The following is a 22,754-nucleotide window of genomic DNA, read 5'->3' on the forward strand; positions in this document are numbered from 1 at the left end:
TTAATTTTTCTTCAAAATCCTCCACACGATATATAATCAGAGAGGAAAGACTCCTTTTTCTTCCTTCAGCTTCAAAACATAAAGTTTTGCTAATCGTTACTAACATACAAAAATTTAAAGCATACGCCCTATCATTATTGTCATGTTTGTAAAACAGGACTTACAGAATGGTTTGGTTTTGTTCTTAAAAATGACACATGCTCAACAATTTAGCAAAATATACCATGTGTCACTGTAAAAACAGAATTTTCAAACTAGCACTTGCTAAGGAAAGATCAAAAAAGGAAACAAAATCCTTAGTCTTCAAAACAGGACACATTTTTAATCTTTAAGAAGCCTTCCTAAAGGCTGAAAAATTATTCACTCAATCATAAGTGTGTCTTGTTGACAGCAACAAAATAAAGGAAATTCACAGTTCATTCACTTGTCTGATCCAGAAGTGAATACACAACTATCCAGGAAAAAAACAAAAAACAAACAACAACAACAAAAAAAAAACTGTACAATGGATGGTTGGAAAAGTTCACCTAGTGGTTCACTGTTAATCACCGACATAATACGTCCCTCCTACGGCTGGATGGGCTAATGACCAAAAGAAATAGCTCTAGCACACTAAACTTACAGAAACACCTAAGTCATAAACATCATGCCTACCATCTCCCACCATGACACCCATTCTACCCAGGGCCCCAATCACAGGTCAGAGGGGTTCCATATGATCAGAATAACACAGCTGTTCGAACTGGGAAAGTGTTCCAATGACAATACTCTTATCTTGTTCCTATAGCCAGCATAAAATAGGCTGCTTAATAGGGTAAAGCAGGTCAAAGAAAACCTTGGCTTTGACATTTTTGGTCTTAATCTCTTCACACCATCTTAGGGTCAACTCTGTCATCAGTTGTTCTGAAGGTTCCCATAAACCCCAGGGGTTCATTCTCTTCTGTGGTTTTTATGGCCCAACTGCAAATACTACTTCAAAAAGGAGTAGAGCCAGCCACATGCCTTCTCAGCTGACAGAGGTGTTCTAGATGCCATCAGCCGTTCAATGAAGGTTATCATCTGGTTGATGCCTTAGTTTGGACACTTTCATGGCCTTAGGACTGTAAGTCTGTAACCAAATAAGCCCCTTTTATTTAAAAAAAAAAAAAAAAAGGTAGTAAGGGGTGCTCTCCAAGGGTCCTCCAATGACTTGCTGGGTCAGGTCCTTTAAAAGTTTAAAACTTTTACTTTAGACTGTGGGTATGCTAATTCCTACTTTTAGATCACTTTTTGACTGACTTGGATTAAAGCCATCTACTCTTCTATTCCTTTACCCTCTTTGACAGGGATTATGCCCTATAGAAACTGTTTAAGGATAATGCTTTAACAAAGTAAGTAGGCTAGTCTGTTCACCTATTTGGCAGTTAAGATGCATTACTATTCTACCCCATATGGTGGCATTATGATTAGCAGTCAGAGAATTCAACACACCCATGGTGTTTCCTACCACTGTTTCCCAAGAAGATCAGATAATGTAAAGCAAGAGAATTCAAGTCAGGCTTAGACAGCTTTGAAACCCAAAGGAAATCATGGGGAAATATCATGGAGGAGGAAAAGAGGAAGGAAACTAGAAATTGTTTAATGCTTACTATATGCTGGGCATTATGTTAGGTACTCACATACTTTGTTAGCTACACCCTTTCAAGTTAGGTATTTTACATTTGTTTTACAACCAACAAAATGGATTCTGAGAGACTGTTTTTGCCCAAGGACACAAAGCAAAAAATTCTAGAACCAGCATTCAAGCTTAGGTCTGCAGATAGTAACAAGTATGGGCAAGGATGTGGAACTGCTGGTGGGAATGTAAAATGGTACAGTGCAGCCACTGTGGAAAAAGTCTGATGGTTCCTGAATCCTTTTGTTAAGTCATTTCTCCTGCTAACATGAATTTATTATGGCTAGAAGAATTATTTCCCAAGTCTTTGAATGCAGCATTTCCTCAATGGAAAACAATTCTTCTAGTATATGAAATCCATGTTAGCAGGATAAATGACTTATAAAAGAATTAAGAATGCCAGTAAATTCCTAACTATAAATAAACTGTCAGACACCCAGTTGACAAAACAATGAGATTCTCGTCCTGGTATGAAATTTTGTTACTAACTTTAAGGAACTTCATTACTTCCCTCAATAATAGATTATCTGCCATTTCTTCCCCTTCTTATCTAAAAAGTCTTCAAAAGGTATGACTAAGTTCTGGAAGCAGCAAGAGCTGCCACCTCTCCATCATAGTCTCAAAGTTAATATAAAGTTTTACAACATTAAGCAGAATAAAACAGTATGTTTTCTTAGACCCTCCAAAGAAGTCTGTGTTCCTATAAACCTATGCCTTTAGAATGGCATACTACTGGACATAGCACTCAGACCTAGAACTATAGTCACAGATGAAGATGTGTGGGAGCAATCTGCAGCATAACTGGTTCCAGCCTGCCAGTGCAAAATCTTCTTTTTTAACTATACAATTCTAAATGCCTCATTTTCCAATACTCTTATAGCCAAACTGCAACTAAGTTTCAGCTCTTAAAATAGACTCACATGCAGAAGACTCACCTCACCTATCTGATCAAAGTTTAAACTACTATTTGGGGGGGTGGGGGTGGGATACGCCTGCATAGAACAGTATAACCAAGTACTGTAGAAGAAAATAGACACAGTTTAGGAAAATAAAAAACAAAATAGGAAAACTAAGTAAGGAGAGAAGGTAGATAAGAATGAAAAGAATAGAAGGCAGCCAGCCAGGAGGCTGGATTTTACTAGAAGGTCTCTAAATTCCTTTTCAGTTCTTCAATCCTAGTATTTATGGTTTGTTACACCCAATGATTCTAAGAAACACATAATCTTGTGCTTTCCATGAATCTCAGGACAAAACAACAGGGAAGAAAGACAATACGAACCGTGGTCTTAGATATCTAAAATAATACTTTATATATCTTTACGGTGCTCTGCTTTATCAAAACACTTTGCTTACACATTACATCTGATCTTCAAAATTAAAAATTCTGTGAGGGAGGCTACTTATTCCTACTTTACAGAAAAAGCTGCATGTCCGACTGGCTAAGTGACCAGAGAGCTAACTGCTTTATATGTTACACTAACGTTGAGAGTACAAGTAACAAAGCCAATTTAAAATGTTAATATTAGGTAGGAAAAATGAGGCAGCAAAGATCCATCAAGAAACAGGTCTGCTAAATTAACCAAATTCCCTTTTTTGACAGAACTACCAGATGAAATAATAACCCATTAAACATTTACTGAGCATCACAGGTACTAAGCTTTATTACCTCAATCTTCATACAAACCCCAAGGTATATACTATTACTCAAATTTTATAGGTGAGGAAATTGAGGTTTAGATAAGTATTCAAATAACCAACTTTGAAAGGAGTAAAGTCGGATTCAATCAGGCCCATCTGACTGTACAGCTAATGCTCTTAAATACTCTCTAGACCAAGCTCACCTGTGGACATAGATTATCTTAATTTCATCAAGACATTCTAAATTCAATTGAATCATGTATCCCAGAAAAACATGTTCTTCTTCTTAATCCATTCCTGTGGGTGTGAACCTTTTGAAGATGCTATCTTTAGTTACGGTGTGGACCAAAGGAATGAGGTTGGGCCTTAATCCTACTACTGGAGGCTTTATGAAGAGAAAGTCACATGGAGAAACAAGAAGCTGGAAGTCAATGGAACCCAGGAGAGAAAAGAGAGGACATCGCCATGTACATGGCCATCTAACAGAAAAACCAAGGACTCAAGGAAGGAAGGATCACCTTGCTGATGCCTTGATTTTGGACTTCTAACCTCAAAACCATGGGCCAATAAATTCCTCCTGTTTAAGCCAATTCACTGTGTATTTGTCTTAGCAACCAGAAAACTAAGACAAATAGATTAACATGAATTACATCATAGTAAAGAAGACCTCTAAATTTTAATATATCACCCCAATTGCCTATATATCTGATGATACGTAGTCTTATCATGATACTTTGTCCAGCCATAATAAAACTTCTTTTGGTTCATCCACAAAGGCACTTTCACCTCTGGGCAATCACTATCCCTGTGCTCTGTGCTTGCAACATGGATTACTTCTCTCAGTTTTCTCATTTTCCCCTAATGGCTACATATCTTTGCAATTTTAACTGGAAAAGTGCCCATCATACTATACAGACATCAACTGTCTGTACAATTAGCTTTCCACCGATTGTGAGATCAAGAACCCTATGTCTTGTTCTTCAAAGCATCACCAGTGCCTAACACCTTCTAGGTCACACAAACATGTTTGCTCAATGAAAAATACTCAAGTGATGCCACAGGGTTTATATTTATTAGCATGAATTCAACTTAACTGAAAGCAACAAGCACCTATTTATCAACACATGTTTATGTGTACATATACATGTTTGTATGCTTGTGTGTATAGATATACATCCATATATTTCCTTGCTCTTTCCATTAAAAGGGCCAAGTAGTAAGAGGACACCTAGTGTCCAGATCTTGGTCTCTAATCAGGGCTCCTTGGAGAATGCGTGATACCAAAGCTGGAGCAGTGGAGGTACAAGATAAGCCTGGCATCATGTTTTAACATAAAGAAAGGAAGTGCACAAGAAAAATTAAGGGGGCACATCACAAGAACACAGGACCCAGCTAGAAGGAGTTCCCACTGGCCAAATCAGGGACAATTTGGGCACAAAAATACCAAAGAAAAAAACAGAGGGATTCACGAGTCCATAATGATAACAGAGATAAACAAGGAGGGGATAAAGGAAGGTTCTTTCTTATAGAGCCCATTGTGGAAGGAGTAACAAAATTGGAAACTCATCACTTTGTACCATCATAGTAAAAATCAGATCAAGTAAGAATCATCAGTGGGTGCTTTAAAAACGAAGGGAATATTCTGATGAAAGATTAGGATACTCAGTCTTAAAGTGCTCCCCACAGACTACTTTATTTCAAGGGAGAGGGAAAAGACAGTAACGATACAATAGGAATATCAAACAACACCTTGACTGGATAATTAAAATGAATATAACCAATAAGTAATAGATGGACATTGTGTAAGCCTCCAAATGTGATACATTGGGAAGGCCACAACATGACTTCTGCAATATTCCAGCTGAGAATGTTTAACTTGAATCTAACTACAGGGAAACACCAGATATACCTAAAATGAGGAATGTTCTATTAAAAGGGACATAATACCTGATGACTCCAGTACAGCAGAGAAAAAAATACTATCAAGGACATATGGGAGACAACTGAAAATTGGAATATAAATGACAGAGGATGTTAAATTGACTGAAGAAGACAACTATACTGTGGTTATAAAAGAGCATATCCTACCTTAGGATGTTACACTGAAATATTTCAGGGTAAAGGGACATGATTTTGTCACTTATCCTTAAAAGGGTCTGAAAGATTAGTGTGAAACCCCAATTCATCCCAAAGTAATTTGGGCAGAGAATAAAAATGCATTTGCAAAGCCCCCATGAGGGACTGGGGATAAATGCAAAAATATTAAACTTCGCCTTCTAGGGAATTACAATATTCTCACAAGCATTGGGAACTACCAATTTAGGAGGCTGAGCCTTGATCTTTGGGCTTGGCCTTATGAAGCCTGTTACTGCCAAGGAGAGGCTATGCCTACTTATAATTGTGCCTAAGAGTCTCTCCCAGAGAACCTTTTTTGTTGCTCAGATGTGACCCCTCTCTCTCTAAGACCACTTGGCAGGTAAACTCACAGCCCTCCCCACTACATAGTGACTCTCAGGGATGTAAATCTTCCTGGAGACATGGGACATGACTCCCGGGGATAAGCCTGGACCTGACATCATGGGACTGAGAAAGTCTTCTTGAACAAAAGGGGGAAGAGAAATGAAACAAAATAAAGTTTCAGTGGCTGAGAGATTTCAGATGGAGTTGTGAGGTTATTCTGGGGTTATTTTTATGCATTATATAGCTATCCCTTTTTAGTTTTTAGTGTACTAGAATAGGTAGAAGGAAATAGCTGAAACTGTTGAATTGCAACCAAGCAGCCTCAATCCTTGAAGACAATTATATAACTATGTAGCTTACACGGTGTGACTGTGTGACTGTGAAAACCTTGCGGCTCACATTCCCTCTATCCAGAGTATGGACAGATGAGTGGAAAAATGGAAACAAAAATTAAATAAATAGGGGGATGGGATGTTTTGGATGTTCTTGTATTTTTATTCTTATTTTTATTTTTTTGTTTTGGAGTAATGAGAATGTTCAAAAATTGATTTTGGTGATAAATACACAACTATTATGATGGTACTGTGAACAAATGACTGTACACTGTGGATGACTGTAGGGTATGTGAATATATCTCAATAAAACTAAACTGGAGAAAGAAGGGTCTGAAAAATAAAGTGACTGTATATGTGCATGTGTATTTATATGTATAGATTCATATACACACACAGAGAAATACTGGTTCATTGTACCATTCCCACAGATAAAAAGAAAAATAAGTAATGCTTGATTCATAACATTATATATGTGATTAAAAGGGGAAACACACCTGAATAGGAGATGGCTTTTCCCAGCCCATTTCAAAAATTCCCATCAGCAACTCCCGTTTCAAACAGTAATCTTCAAACTCATTTCCTTTTGTGGAGGTCACATCCTAGTCAAACAAACAAAACAACAAGAAAACAAAATATGAGAACTGCATTCCTCTGGTAGTTGGCATTCTTAAAAATCTGTCTGAGAGACTTTAATTCTTTACCAACCCCATCTTAAATATAAATAAATGCAGATTACTTCTGTCTTGATCTGTATTTCAACTATTCCTGGAAAATAACCACTCTCCCTTCAATACACACAAATCATTTAAAAATTATGCTTTGGGGAAAGGCTACCCTCTGGTCATATTTGTCTAAGAACTTGTGGAATACTGTTATTTCTATACAAGGATCATGCTGTGAATTGGAAGTCTCAAGATATAAAGTCAAATCCTGGCTCAATGACTCATATGCCACAAATCTTGGACTAAGTCAGGGTTTCTCAAGCTCAGCAACACTAATGTTTTTGGCCAGAAAATTTTTTGTTGTTAAGAGGCTGTCCTATAGCATCACCACAATTTTGATAACCAAAAATGTCTCTAGACTTAGATTGCTAAATGTCCCCTGTGAGGCAAAACTGCCCCTACCTTTAATTGAGAACACTGGGCTACACAGAACTAACCTCTGTGAACTGCAGGTTTCTCATCCACAAAATGGGGATAAAACCTAGCCTGAATATCTTATAGTATTGTTGGGAGCAAAAAAGAAATCTGACAAAATGCCTTAAAAATCATAAAAGCACTCCACAGTTAGATAAGATGTACATATGTATAAACATATATTATATAATGTGTATACACACATACAAATAAGTAAATAATTAAATATTTCAAAGAATGGTGGAAATATTTGGCAACTCAACGTATATGGTCTATACAATTTCAACCATTTCAACCTACTTATCAGTAAACACACAGTATCTATTGTCAACTACTTTGCTTCTATAGTCTCCACACCATTTTTTCCACTTAAATTTTGCAACCGACTTACCGAAGTTTTGATTCTTAGATCCTTTGGAGGGAGTTTTAAAGTCTTTTTCCAGTCGTCACCAGGTCTAGAGAAAATACAGTAAAACTGAAGTACCAAAATTCACACCATCACAATTCTAATAATATAAAGATGTTTAATATTAATTATAAATAAGCTCTAAACCAGCACAACAAATTTAATATATTGCCATAAACTTAATACAGTTAACAACAGGGTTAAACAACTTTAGAAGTGTTCTTAAGACTCATCTATAGAGGATCAAAAATTAAAAAGAGAAGGGAGTAAGGCATCTACTCTGTAAACAGTGTAGTTAGTACAGCTGTCACAACTGGCAATCTGTGTGTGTTTTGTTTGAACTAGATAGTGTGTAGATGTGTGTTCTAACTTAAATTAGTTACCAACATTTGAAATTTAGGAGATGTCACATTAAAGTCCAGATTCCAGCTTTTCTTGAAAAAAAACTGGAAGCTTTAGGAACACTAATTCCAAATTTCTACATGGTAATATTCTGACAGAGCTGAGTAACTGGAGTTTAAAATCAAGGAGCTACTCCTTTTAAATTGGACAAGTACCCCATAATTTGACACAATCTCCTGTAGGCATCTGAGTTTATTACTACTAGTGACTAGTTAAACCCAAGAGCTCTGAAATTTCAGACCTGAGTACAAGTCCTGACTCTACTTTCTAGTTCTATATAACCTTGCATAAGTTACTTTTCTGAATCTATTTTCTTATACATAAATTGAGCTATTAAGAATTATACAAAATAGTTTATATAAAGTACTCAGCACACTGCCTCACAAAATAAGAATGCAATATGAGCTGTTAATTATCTCTCAACCTTTTTACTAGAGATGCTTAAAACAATAAAAGAGAAAAAAAAAGGAAAATAGAAATAAATTGTTCTTTTTGGTCAGATTCAAACTTTAAATAATAAAATTAATATCCAAAGCATCTAATAAAAAAGATTGTCAGATTTCTCCAAAGAAGATACACAAATGGTTAATAAGCACATGAAAAGATGCTCAACATCAATAACCTTTCAGAAAATGCAAATCAAAACTCTGAATCACTATTTCAAACCCACCAGAATGGCTACCTTTAAAAAAAAATGGAAAATAACGTATTGGAGAGGATGTGGAGAAACAGGAACACTCGTTCATTGTTGGTGGAAATGTAAAATGGTGCAGCTGTTGTGGAAAACACTTTGGCAGTTCCTCAAACAGTTATTAAGTACAAAATTATCATATGACCCGGCAATCTCACTTCTAGGTATGTACCCAAAAAAAATAGAAAGCAGGGACTCAAACAGATAATTGCACGCCAATGTTCACAATGGCATTATTTACAACTGCCAATATTAGAAGTGACCCAACTGCCAATATTAGAAGCAACCCAAGTGTCTATTTCCTACACTGATGAATGGATAAACAAATTGTGGTATATACATACAATGAAATTATTTATTCAGCCATAAAAAGGAATGAAGTTCTGATATATATGCAACAACATGAATGAATCTTTAAGATACCATGTTAAATGAAATAAGCCAGTTCCCAAAGGACAAACATTGGGTGATCTCGATGATATGGAATTAAAATAAGCAAATTCAAAAGAGTCAGAAACTAGAATACAGATTACCAGAGGCCAGGTAAGGGGTAAGGAATGGGAAGTTAATGCTTAATTGGTACAGAGAGATAGAAAAGTCTGGAAATGGATGATGGTGATGGCAGCACAACATTGTGAAGTAATTAACACCAATGAATTATATATTTGAAAGCAGTCAGAAGGGGAAATTTTAGGTTATATATATACTAGAAAAAAAAAAACTGTTAAGACTGTACAATGCAGTGAACCTAAACTATGGACATAATTAATAGTATAATTATAATAATACTGTTTCACCAATTTTAACAAAGGTACCACACTAATGGAAAGTCTTAATAACAGTGAAAACTGTGTAGGGGGGAGGGGGTGATTGGGAGAACTCTATTTCCTACACAGTTTTCTGTAAACCTACAACTTCTCTAATAAAATTAATAAAAAATAAAGATTGTGAGGAACTATTTGCAGACAATAACTTTCAAATAAAGTTTTTGCTGATTTCACTGTAGCTATTTTATGTAATCCGGGCACCAAAACATCTGAGTCTTTATTTATAAAATTTTACTTAAAAATCTAGGCCACACATAATCCAAGCTTCTCTAACAGATAACTATTTACTACTGGTTCAAAGCATCCTAAGTAAATAATTTTACTTCATCTATACCATCAAAAATTTTGAGCAAACATGCCATTTCAACATCCTAGGAGACCAGCTTGCTATGTCATCTAATTCAACAAACAACAAATAAAAATGCAGAAGACACAATGCAAAATCTGCCTACAAGGAACTTGAATCTTATGAAGTGAAAAAAAAACAAAACAAAGAATTATTTAAAATGAGAAAATGAGCAACAGAGATAAGTATTAGAAGAGTTCTGAGACAGCTGACGGGATCTAGAAGGCTTCATGGAAGAGATGACACTTGAACTGTCATTTGAAGAACCAAGAGCACTGAAAACAAACCATTAATCCTTGGAAAAGCAAAAAAGGAGGATCACCCACTGTTGTCTCAAATTAGAATATAGGAAATACTGTGTCATTATGAACTAACAGATTTATGTTTTCATCCTTAAGGATAAAAATATAGCCTAAATTTTGTTTTGTCAAAAGACAAACTACAATTTAGTATTTTTATTTCTACACTAATTAAAGAATCCACCTTAAAAGTAACAGAACATGCATTAACGGTGATTTTCCCGGAGTCCAAACCAATTCTGTTGGGAATTAATTCTGACAGATCACCAGAGAAATTAATCATCACATAGCAGAAACCATCTCTACAGCATCCAGGTAGTTTATGAGGATTGTATTTCTTTAGGCAATGCTGCTTAAACACAGAAAAAAATCTAGGTTTCAATAAAACATACTACTACCCAGTTCAGTGAACCAAAATTCCATCACCTTAAAGAAAATTTTCTAGAGGTTAAAATCAATTTATATGGCTAGATTTCTAACAACAAAAGCCAAACCTCAAAAAAGGTCAAGAGTCTTAAAAAGGTCAAGAGTCTTAGACGTTAACTTCCTATAACTGTATTTTTAGTGGCAGTTACCACTAAAATCATCTAAAATACGCACTTAAAGATGACACAGCCTACAAACTTTCAGCTTTAAATGAAAAAATACTCTATAGAAAGATTTCAGAGTCAATCAAGTGGTCTGAGACCATTCAAAAGTGTTGATTTCCAAGAGTTCAAAATCCCGAGTTCCCTATTTATAATTGGTTATTTTTGCTAAGAAACCTAAAAAAAAAGCAGAAAAGCGAAGTTTCATAGACAAAAATAAACAAACTTATGGAAAAATATTCTATGAGTGAATATGCTAGTAGTTCAGAAAACTAAGCCAAGTCTGAGTGCTTACATTAAAACTTGAAATTGGCTTTTTACTGACGCTTCAACTAGGGTAAGAAGCAGTTATAACACTAGGAAAAACCTATGATGACCAAAACAAGATAAACCTGGTAACTTCATACATGTATAACAAACTCAGCTAATAACTGCTATACTGAGCTATTTATGAAAGTCAGAAATGTTTAAAAAAATAATCTGTATGAGATTGATATATACCATCTGTGCCTATGGTTCACCACTGAATAAACCTCAATAAATTATGGCAGTGGAACACTGTTTTACTGCAAATACCTTGTGGGCATAAAACAGTCACCTGTCCTCTACAATCAAAACAGTTAAGGTATACACAAAGCAGTCAACAACAAAGTAACAAAAAGAAATGACCTGGGACCCCCAAGTTTGTTTTTTATTCCAACACTTACTTAATAGTGGTGGTCATACTCTGTGCTTGCTGTTGAGTGCCATTATTGATTGTGTTGGTGTTTTTCAGCTGGTTCATCTGTTGCTGTGTCTGTGTTCCCCCTCCTCCAGGGCCACTGCTGGGCTTCACAGGGCCCCTCAGCTGACCATTTTGACTGGAAAGACCCATTATAACAGGGTTCTCTGTTCTGGCCGTGCTCATGCTGTGTTAATTGTAAAGATGTCTCTTTCAAACTTTAAAACTTTTGAAAGTCAGTAGAGAAACTGTAATAACAGTTTATTAGGCTCTCCAAAACGAAGAGATAAATATAAGTCTTGCTCAATATATTGAGTCCTTTATTGCAATGCAGGCAAGCACCTGTAAGTCTCTGAACGGTAAGCAGCAGTAACTTGCTCTCATGCACCGAATCAACTTGTATTTTTTAAAAAGCCCTCTAACAAGGATGAATTATATCTGAATTCACTCACTTCAATCTGAAACACAGAAAAAAATTAAATTAGCAAACACAGGAAAGTTAGAAAGAACTTTTCTGCTTTCCTTTTAAAGAACTCCTTTAAAAGAATCCTTTAAATTAAATAATTAAGAATACATTTACACTTCTGGCCAGGCTAGGAGAGACAGAGAAAATGAACTACAACCAAACCTACATTCAGACCAATCCTAAACAAATACCCTCAGCTCAAAGGGAGGATCAGTTAGGAAGATTCTTTGACTAAATTCACTTCAGTTTCCTCCCTGAATTTCTACAAGTCTCACCCGCCTCTGAAAGTCAATGATTCATTATACTTAATTGTATTACAACTCAGTAAAATATCACACAATTTACTTAATATAGATCTACATATGAATAAGACAATTCTTTTCTATTGTCTGACAGCAACTGAGTCGAAGAGATACACAAGCTTCTGACTTGAACTTGACACTATCAGAAAAAAACATTTTTGTGCCCTTACGAATTTCTACTACAGAAGTTATTCGAGAAAAAGGTATCTTCTTTCTCCCCTTAAGTTTTTCCCTTTAAAACAGTAAGTGAAGCAGCCAAGGCATACACACGTCTACATGCCAAAATATTTTGCTTGAAAAACAGCCAAGAAAATAATTACCTTAATAAAGTCTGAATATTTAAAATTAGCTACATTTTAACATAACATTTTTCAAAAGGCATATCCTAATTTAAAATAGCATTATTGTTTTAGAAAATGAAAACACAAAACTTCCTGCATAAAAGGAAATATCTGAGAAGGCTAAGCACACTAGTGACATTAGTAAAACTTTCCAAGAAACCCAGAATACTAAATCTAATTAATATTTGTTTTTTAAAAAAGGACCAGTCTCATCTATTTTTAAATCTTTCCTAAAATCTAATTCTTATTTAAAACTTTGGAAATAAAAATTTAATTTACAAAAGCCAGGAAAAAAGGCATATATTCTACTAAGTTTTTTTTAACTCCTGTACATTTCTTACCAAAAATACACTAGTTTATTACTATTTTTGCATACACCAAGGTTTCTCAAATTCAATAAAATTTACTGAAAAATGCTGCTTATCTTTTTTTTTAATTGAAAATCAGATTATCACATACACAAAGCTGTATACCTCTATATAGTTTCCCTGAATCTGACTGACCACTTAAGCAGAACATGGTTAACTGCCACCTTAAATTCAATCCCAAGGCAGTAAACGGTTTCCTGTATTGACAGATTTACATTATTATGATCAACAGTATCATGTAGTCATTCACACAGGGAGACTTATTTGTGTGCAAAGCACTAAGAGAATGAAGAGGGAAATATCTCAAAATCTCTGATACTGTCTATCATGTATAATAAGACCTTCTTTCTCCCTGGCTCCAAAATGTGGCCATGCAGTAACTACTCCCCTCTCAATGAAACTGAATCCTGCACTGCAGCTTTATGTCTAAGAGAAGGAAACATCCCTCCTACCACTTCTCAGCTTAGATTTGCAAGTTGTATTTCTACATTTTCAAAAGTATGAAGGAAACATAGACGAGCTGGGAAGAGCCCCCGGTGGAGTTAATTACAGCACTTCCCAGACTGTAGTCAGCAATTGACAGTTTCACACCCAAAACATTAGCGTCATCCCTAACAAGAGCTTTTGTTTGCAAACGCAGCGCAGTTTCTCCGGGCAAGTTGGATGACTGGGTATAATTCGGAGGGTTAAAGGGAATGGTAGAAGAGAAAAAGAAGTGAAAGATAAGTGAGACAAGCCAATGACTTGAGCCCCGTAATTGTGAAGCAGTAATTTCTTGTCTTCTCCCTACCCCCTCCCAACACACACACTTCAAGTCCGCTTCCCCTGGCTATAAACACATAAGGGTTGGGGCCCTGCAATCGTATCTGCGCAACATGAGCCCGCAACCAGCTCCGCCGGTACGAAACAATAGGGATTCCCCCCATAAGGCCTCCAAAAGACACCCCGAACTCAGAAAGCCCCTCCTTTCCCCCACGACTCGGGGGCTCCACAAACACCCCCTTGTTACCGACCTGTAAGGCCCGGGTCTCTTCTTAGCAGGGCCCTCATACCCCTGCCGCCCCCTATAGGGCCGCCTCGTACCCTTTAACCTCCACCACACCACTAATCCTTGCCGCCCCCCATGGTCCCCAGTTCCCTCATCTTCAATAAAGCTCCCCCGAGTACTAGGCCCGCTCCTACCCCGGACCCGCCGCGCACGGCATTCCTATATTATACTCCTCTCAGGCTCCCCCACACCGCTGCCCGCCGCCCGCCTTCCTCCTCCAAGGCCCGGGCCAGGCCTCAGAGCGCCCCCCACGCCAGGTCCGAGGCTGCCCGCGGCAGCGACCGCACCTCTGACCTCGGCCCCACCACCTCACCCCACTCCCCGGGCTCGGGCCCGAGTCCTACCGCCGAGGCCACTCCCGCTCGGTACCCTCGGTCCTTTATTGTTGACTCGAAGCTCCCAAAATGGCGGCGGCTCCTTCCTCCTCGGAAACCTCAGCCCGCCCCCACCCGGGCCCCTCGCTGCGGTCTCCTCCCGCCCCCGCCCCCGCCCCCGCCCTCGCCTTGCTCTGGGGGCCGCTGGGCCGAGTAGCCCGCGCCGCCAGCTCCCCGGGCCTGGCCCGCCCTACCTCCGCCACTGCCTGCTCTCACGGAGCCGCCGAAGTCGCCGCCCGGGCTGAGCTAACTCGGCTCCTCTGCCCCCTCCCTCGCTCCCTCCCTCTTTCCCTGCCTCTCCGCATGGCGGCGGCCGCGGCTCCTCCTCCACTCAAGATGGCGAGAAGGCAGCCGTCGCTGCGCCCGCTGCGGCGTCACAGCCTCTTCTGCTTCGCGGCAGGATGAACCCAGGCCTTAGCTCTCCCTGAGGAGAAAATGGAGGAGTGTTCTCTGTCACTGACAGGGAGACCAGCGGGGACCCAAATGGAGAGCGACTTGAAGAGGAAATATGGTTTCCCTTGTCAGGAGAAAGGAGGGGCTCTTTCTCCACAAATTGTTTGGGGAACGAGGGTTGGGGAGAGTTCACCCTCTCTTCACCCCACAAAAGTGAAAATCGAGGGATCATGACCACAGGAGGATCTGCTTTTTCCCGACACATTCCAAGAACTGCCTCTTCGGGCAGCGGCTCGGGGGCGGAAGAGCTGACCTGACCTCTCCCACGGGCCGGGGAACCTGGTGCTGGACCACGGGAGCCGCGTCCCAGCCCCTGCAGGGCGCGCCTGCATCCAGGGCCGCGCGGAGCGAGTGTCCCGGAGGCGCCTGAGCGCGCCTGGGGGTGGGGGCGGAAGGGGGGCGGGCCGGGCCGCGGAGGCGCATCAGGGAGTGGAGGTCGCGACGGACCCCGGAGAGCACTCGGGGGCTGCTCTGCGGGAGGGACGCGGCCCTGGAGGGAGCTGGAGAGTGGGGGCGGCCTGGGGGCCGGGGGCTGGGCTGGCGACCATCCTCTCTGCCCCAATCGGCGGAGGGGCGGAGGAAAAGGCGAAAGCTTCGGAGGAGTCACTTATCACGGAAATAGGAATTCTGTGCGAAAATGGAAAACCAGAAGGCGGTGGATGCCTCTTTCTCCTATCTAATCTTCACCAGAATGACAAGTATGTATTTGTTCCCATAATTACTTTTCATATATCTGATCCTAATGTCCCTCTTTATCCTTAACAGAAATAGCAGGGATGCTATTTTGTTCCAGGTAAAACAAATAAAAATTTGGAGCTAGAAAGCTAACTAGGTTAGGGGAAAATATAAACCTAGGTCGGACATAAGCGATGGTCAGATCATACATGACAGAATTCCGGTCCAAGACCTCTGAAGCCAGCAGCCCGGAAGCCAAACCACGGACTCGGCAGCAACCGGCCGAGACCGTCAGGACTTAATCACGGACTGTCAGCTTCCCTATTTTTGTCCCCCACCCCTTCCAACTCGGGACCAATCAGAGACAGCCAAATCTGCTCCCCAAACCAATCAAGTAGGATGTCCCGCTTCTTGTTAGCCCTCCTCCATTTTCTCACTGCCGACCGCTTCCCATCAGAGCATACCTGCAGCCTTTCCCTTTCTCCACTGCCTGCTCTTTGAGTCGCTGTCAAACCGAGGGGTGGTGGCTGACTCTCTTGCTCTGAATAAATAGCCTGTTTGTTCTCATTTGGTGGCCCTTGCTTATTTCTACACGGCCAATGGAAAGGTAGTGGGTAAGTGTGAAAAGGCTCTTCTTAAAGTTAGAAAGTTCCACTTACAATTTTTTAAATTCCAGATTTGTAGCATGTCATCTCCCATCCAGATTTTAAAACACCCACTCAGGGAAGGGAATAACCCTGCACTTTGTTCCCATCCTAGAGAGAGGTTGGCTAGGTGGTTTCTTAATAAAATAATAACATGTAAAGACCTGTTTGCCTCAGTATCTTTCCTAGAAGCAGGAATGTGGCCACTCTCTGGTGAGGTTTCTTTCCCTAGACCCCTCAAGAAATGGGACCAGGCAAAGCAAAGGGGTCTGCATCCACAAACAGACCCTTATGGTTGAGAGAGGCTTAGTTGAGAGGAGACCACTAAAAATGGAATAGAAAATAGCTGCTCCTTTTCACCTAGAAATCCTTCCAGGGCTACTAAAACCTTTAATGTTTTAAGAACTGGCATAATGTTCTTGTAAGATAATCAAATACCCTTACACCTCAATATTTATGTCAGCCCTTTTCAGTCTTTTGGTGAGAGAACATGGACTGTATAGAACTAAGCTACGAACCCCTGGATCTTGTCTTCTTCTGGGTTCAATTTTACTGATGGGCCCAATTCAGCTATCTCAATACCTTTTTTCTCCCTAGTCCAAACAGATTAACAAGAATCAAAAAACATATTATGTGCGTTGGAATAGCTAGAAGTAAACACCTGAAACTATAAAACTCTGACTTAGTAGCCTTGCCTTGTGAAGACGATTGTATAACTATGGAGCTTACAAGGGATAACACTGTGATTGTGAAAGCCTTGTGTATCACACTCCCTTTATCCAGTGTATGGACAGATGAGTAGAAAAATGGGGACAAAAACTGAAAAATTGGGTGGCTTGGAGGGATGATTTGGGTGTTCTTATTTTACTTTTATTTTTTATTATTTTTATTCTTTCTGGTGTAAAGAAAATGTTCAAAAATAGATTGGGGTGATGAATACACAACTATATGATGGTGCTGTGAGCAGTTGATTGTACACCATGGATGATTGTATGATATATGAATATATCTCAGTAAAACTGAATTTAAAAAAAAACACATTATGCTTTAGGAAGACAGGTGAATTATTTGCTAATGCACACAGCATCCTCATATTTATAAAAGTATGTATCTTTAAAAAGAAAAATATTATTTAAAACCAATCCTTTGACTTTTTATTAATATTGGGTTTAATCATTGTAGGTGATTTGTGGTAAGTATGGTTTCTTAATTAAAAAATTAAAGTAAAAAAATTTCCCAAGGCATAGTGGACATTTTCATTTTGTTTTGAGTCACTCTCACTCCACCTCCCACCCACTCCCATTCCAGTTTTTACACTTCGAACTTTGAAATTGTTGGCTCAAGTCATGCTACGCCTTGATTGTTGGCTGGCTACTAGACAATCTGTCTGTAGGAGGGACATTTTTTAAAAAAAGAAAAAGATTCTCAAATAAAATTGAGGTTTTCAATATCTCTGTTTAAAACACACCAAGATCCTTTTTTGTAAGAGAGACATGACTCAAAATGCTGCCTGGAATTCAATCACAATAATAGTCCTCTCAGCAAATAGTGTTTGCCAGTCTCACATCCTGTCCTCATTTATTTTCCTAAAAATAAGAAGAAAAAAAAATGACAGATGAATTAACACTTGCTTTCATTTTAGCCTCAATTGAAAATATTTAGAATCTAGAATTCCAAGTAACTTGAATCTAGAATAGGTACATCTGTGATAATATCTTAAAAATCCAACTTTTTTTCAACATGCTAAAATGGATTTCACAATTTAAAAAAAACTTCCTGTGAGTTTTTTTTAAAAAGGAAGTATAATAGTTGTGTGTGTGATTTGTGATTTTTTTTCTTCAAACTACAAATGTGTTTATTACCTAGAAGAAAAAAATTTTACTCATACCATATCCTCAATAAAATGATTATATCACACCTGGCTAAGCTTTACACAGCAGCATGTTCCCTCTTGATTTGTAGTATAATATTCTGATTTTCCAGTGGAAGTTTCAAGATATAAAGTTCTTTTCCAAATATGCTAGAGCAACATCTTATAGTCACTAACCAATGAAAAGGAATAATAAGCCCAAGGAGTCTAGTCCTATTTTCTTTGAACTTCATAGCAGGTAAGACTTGGCCTTTGCAATTTATGCTCCTGAAGAAAATAAAGCAGCATCAGAATACTGAGATCCTGGTAAAAATCCCCTTAAGAAAGGGGCACCCCTAAGAGTCTCCCCCTGAGTACCTCTTTGTTGCTCAGATGTGGCCCTCTCTCTCTCTAACTGAGCCATCTCGACAGGTGAACTCGCTGCCCTCCCCCCTACGTGGGACCCGACTCCCAGGGGTGTAAATCTCCCTGGCAATGCAGAATATGACTCCTGGGGATGAATGTGGACCCGGCATCGTGGGACTGAGAGTATCTTCTTGACCAAAAGGGGGATGCAAAATGAGACGAATTATTTTCAGTGGCTGAGAGATTTCAAATGGAGTCGAGAGGTCACTCTGGTGGACATTCTTATGCACTATATAGATAACACCTCTTAGGTTTTAATGTATTGGAATAGCTAGAAGTAAATACCTGAAACTACCAAACTCCAACCCAGCAGTCTGGACTCCTGAAGACAATTATATAATAATGTAGATTACAAGGGGTAACAGTGTGATTGTGAAGACCTTGTGGATCACACCCCCTTTATCTAGTGTATGGAAGAGTAGAAAAATGGGGATAAAAACTAATGGACAAATGGGGTGGGATGGGGGGATGATTTGGGTGTTCTTTTTTCACTTTTATTTTTTATTCTTGTTCTGGTTCTTTCTGATGTAAGGAGAATGTTCAGAGATAGATTGTGGTGATGAACGCATAACTATGTTATCATACTGTGGACAGTGGATTGTATACCATGGATGATTGTATAGTGTGTGAATGTATTTCAATAAAACTGAATTTAATTAAAAAAAAAAAAGAAAGGGGCACCCATTGCACTGAAGTTTATGCATAATAAACAGATGTCTTTAATCACTGGGGGACCCCACAAGGTACATTTTGTTGGAATGTATGTTCCATCTCCAGAGTGAACTTCAGTAGAAAAGCAGGAAAGCAGTATTACAAGCAAGGATAGAAATCAGTGGGTTAAACACACTTTCCCCAAACTGCCAGGTTTGCAGAATTTATATTCCCTTTGACAATAATATCTCCCCCATCCCCAGTGTACCACAACTAGTTCACCCTCTCACCAGGTAGGTATTTTTTGGCCCCCATCAGGTATCTGCATTTTATATGTCTGGCCATCACCCAGAGAATTCTAGCTATTCATTCTGCCTCTTCAGTTTTCTTAAAATTACTGAGCACCAGCAATTTTAACTTATTTGTTAATTTGAAATTACCATGTGGCTGGGAAGACACTAAAATCTAGAAACTAGCTCTTTAGGTATAAATTTACTTTGGTCTACTCAGACCAAGAAAGAACTGAAGCATTCCCCATCTGAGCTGCCCTTGGGTACATTCCAAGTTGGTTCAGGGGCAGTTGCTGACTGCTAATGTTAGGGTCTACACTCGCCATCTCATTGAATTGCCATGGTGTTGGAACATGGATCAAGCCCTGTAACACGATTATATTTCTAAATCATCTCTGCATGGGTAGCATCAGGAGCCTTAATTGCAAAAAACTGTCCAGCCCTGGTTTCCTGCCACTAGTGAAGCTTTTATTGGTCCTTGAAAATGGAACTGTGTTCTTAGTTATGAAACCTGGGAAGGTAGTTTACAGCTAAGGAGTAGGCAATCTCTACAGTCCTGGGTGCCATAGTTGGATTAAGTTAACGTCTTTGGCTACCAGGACCAGACGAGGAACACAGGGAGAGAAAAGTATTTCAGTTCAGAGATCTCCTGGGTTTGCCCCCTCTAGCTCTATATCTGCTTGATGATGTCACCCCCCCCCGAAATAACCCCTCAGTGGCTCCCAGTTTCTTATTACTACCTTAAGTCTATGTTCCATCAACCAATCAGGATTGCCTATGCTCCCATCCAATCTGATTTTCCACTCTTCCTCCTCCCTGTGCATTTGCTGCTGCTCTAGTCTCCTGACTGAGCCCCATTCCCTGGCCTTCCATTATTTTCCTCTCCTTTCCTCTGGGCTTAATTCTCATTCAGTCCCACCAGAGATATTATATAGTCCCCTGTCATCTCACCGTCCCATTGTTTTGCTCCTACTCAACGGAGCTGGGGCTCTGGAGTCCGACAGATCTCGGTTCAAATCCTATCTATCTCTGCCACTTATTGGAAAAACTTTGAGTTTAATTAATTTCTGAGCCTCAATTTTCTCATGTAAAATGGGGATAATAGGACCTGGGGTTGTTGTGAGAATATATGAGAATTTGTATAAATCACTTCTCTTAGGAGCTAGCAGGTAACACTCAAAAAATTAGTTGGTATTGCTATTATTATCATTTTATTAGGAATTTTGCTTGGAACCCTTCTTATAATACCTGACTAGAGTCTGTGATTGGCCAGTTCAATTATATTTCCCCAGATAATATTCTTTCACTTCTTCATCTTTGTGCCTTACCAACCTTAATAAACCAGTGCCATGCTCTAATTTTACAGCTTCTGCTCCAGGAATAAAGATGCTGCAAATGCTGATGACTCAACAACAAATTCCTGCTCCCAGACCTCTGCTGAGCCCTTTCTGCTGCTCCACAAGCCTCTTAGTGGTGGTTTGCAATTCTGGCTGCTTATTAGAGTCAACAGAGGCACTTTTTAAAATGCTGATGCTTATGCCTCATTCCAGAGGAATTAAATCAGAATCTTTGGGGCTGGAAGTCCAGCATCTTTTTTTTATTTTGAAGCTCCCCAGATGATCCTAATATGCAGCCAAGGATGAGAACCACTGCTCTTAAATGACAATGATTTCCCACAGCAGCATTCCAAATCTTTTCTTCTATATAAGCCCAACTTCAATCTCCTAATCAAAGCCATTCCATAGAAGCTTGATAAACTTTTCACCACCCTCCTAAAAGAATTCTTCTATTACTGTCTTGGAGGATGAAGTACCACACCTCCTAGCCCTTAAATCTATCTCCTTTTAAATAAAACATTCTACTGGTTACCCCCATTCTGGTTTGCTAATGCTGCTGTTATGCAAAATACCAGAAATGGGTTGGCTTTTATAAAGGTGGTTTATTTGGTTACAAAGTTACAGTCCGAAGGCCATGAAAATGTCCAAGTTAAGGCATCACATGAGTATAACTTCACCGAAGGAAGGTCAATGGTGTCCAGAAACCTCTTTTAGCTGGAAAGCATGTGGCTGGCATCTGCTGATCCCTGATTGTGTTCCAGCTCCTCTCAGGTACTGTGTATTCTTCAAAATGTTGCTCTTGCACTGTTTGTCCTCTCTTAGCTTCTTCGGAAGCTCTGGGCTAGCATCTCCAAAGTTTCAGCAAAAGTCTGCTTCCAATGGCTCTCTTCAAAATGTCACTCTGAGCTGCTCTGAGGTCCTTCTGTTTGTGAGCTCTTTTATAGGGCTTCATTAATTAAATCAAGACAAACCCTGAATGGGAGGGTAACACCTCCATGGAAACAATCCAATCAAACAGTTCATTCACAGTTAAACAATCAAAGGATTCCAACTTAATCAACACTAATACGTCTGCCCCCACGAGACTGCATTAAAGAACATGGCATGTTGGCGTACGTGATATATCTAAACCGGCACACCCCTTTCCATTATATTTTTAATGTCTCCTTCTGCTGGTTCTTCTCCTCGACCTGGAATCATGCCCAAGTTTTCTCCATCCCAAATAACAACAAACACAATTGCCCTCACTCTGGTTACCTGTTGGGTGAGAAATGAAGGGAGGAGCTAGCCTCTACTGAGTGCCTCCTAGGGCTGGACACTCCACAAGGTGCCAGGGATATTCATCCATCTTGTGGCTTATTCTGGGGTGTCTCTTCTTATTCCTCCGTTATTAACACCACTTCCCAATGTGAAAGTTTATTTTCTTGCTTGGATTATTTCCATAGCCCCCTTGACTTTCTACTTCAACTCTTCCCCTCTCTAACCCACATGATACAGAGTGATTTTTCCAGTCATATCACCATCTTTAATAATGGTGCTCCAGAGTCTTTAACAATTCTCCATTACCTACAGAATAAAATTTAAATGCCCCCATCTCTCTTCAGAATAAGTAGGAGGTCCCTGGAACATCCTCACTCCAAACCCCATGAGAGTTAGGTTGGGCCTATTGACCCTTCAGGTCATTGCTAACATAAGTTTATTCTTATTTTTTTGTCTTTGGATTTTTTGATTCTTTTCATCCTTCAAGTTTCAGCTTAAATGTTATCTTTTCAGAAATGCTTTCCCTGACCATGCTATTTAAAGTAGTTGCTCTCTTCAGTCACTCTTTACCTGTATCCAAAATTATCTTGTTTGCATGTTTATTGCTTGTGCCCTCCCAAGCAGCAAGCCCACCTCAAATCCACTTCCACTACTGAGCTTTGCTGATTCATCCCAACTGCTCCTTTGTGCTCCCTACCACTTTGAGCTTTTCACTGCTATGGTGATACCATCTAGTTTGCCCAGAACCTAGGTTTTGTCCAGAACCAC

General features: G+C 39.4%; 1 protein-coding gene across 3 annotated transcripts in view; it reads right to left on the minus strand.

Annotated features, from left to right (window-relative positions):
• DDX6 (DEAD-box helicase 6) overlaps positions 1 to 14,655 on the minus strand; it is a 30,250-nt gene extending 15,595 nt beyond the window's left edge. For 2 of the 3 annotated variants that reach the window (XM_037841668.1, XM_037841666.1), the window contains exons 1-4: positions 14,372 to 14,479; positions 11,489 to 11,960; positions 7,615 to 7,678; positions 6,582 to 6,686 (exon numbers count right to left, since the gene is read on the minus strand). In XM_037841668.1, coding sequence (XP_037697596.1) covers positions 6,582 to 6,686; positions 7,615 to 7,678; positions 11,489 to 11,688 — 369 coding nt within the window. In that variant the 5' untranslated portion in view covers positions 11,689 to 11,960; positions 14,372 to 14,479. Of the gene's footprint in view, positions 1 to 6,581; positions 6,687 to 7,614; positions 7,679 to 11,488; positions 11,961 to 14,371; positions 14,480 to 14,595 lie in introns of those variants that run through there. The other variant, XM_037841667.1, reaches the window with a different exon arrangement.
• Between the last annotated feature and the right edge of the window lie 8,099 nt (positions 14,656 to 22,754).

This window comes from Choloepus didactylus, chromosome 6 (genome assembly GCF_015220235.1).
Source record: "Choloepus didactylus isolate mChoDid1 chromosome 6, mChoDid1.pri, whole genome shotgun sequence".
Classification (NCBI taxonomy): domain Eukaryota; kingdom Metazoa; phylum Chordata; class Mammalia; order Pilosa; family Megalonychidae; genus Choloepus; species Choloepus didactylus.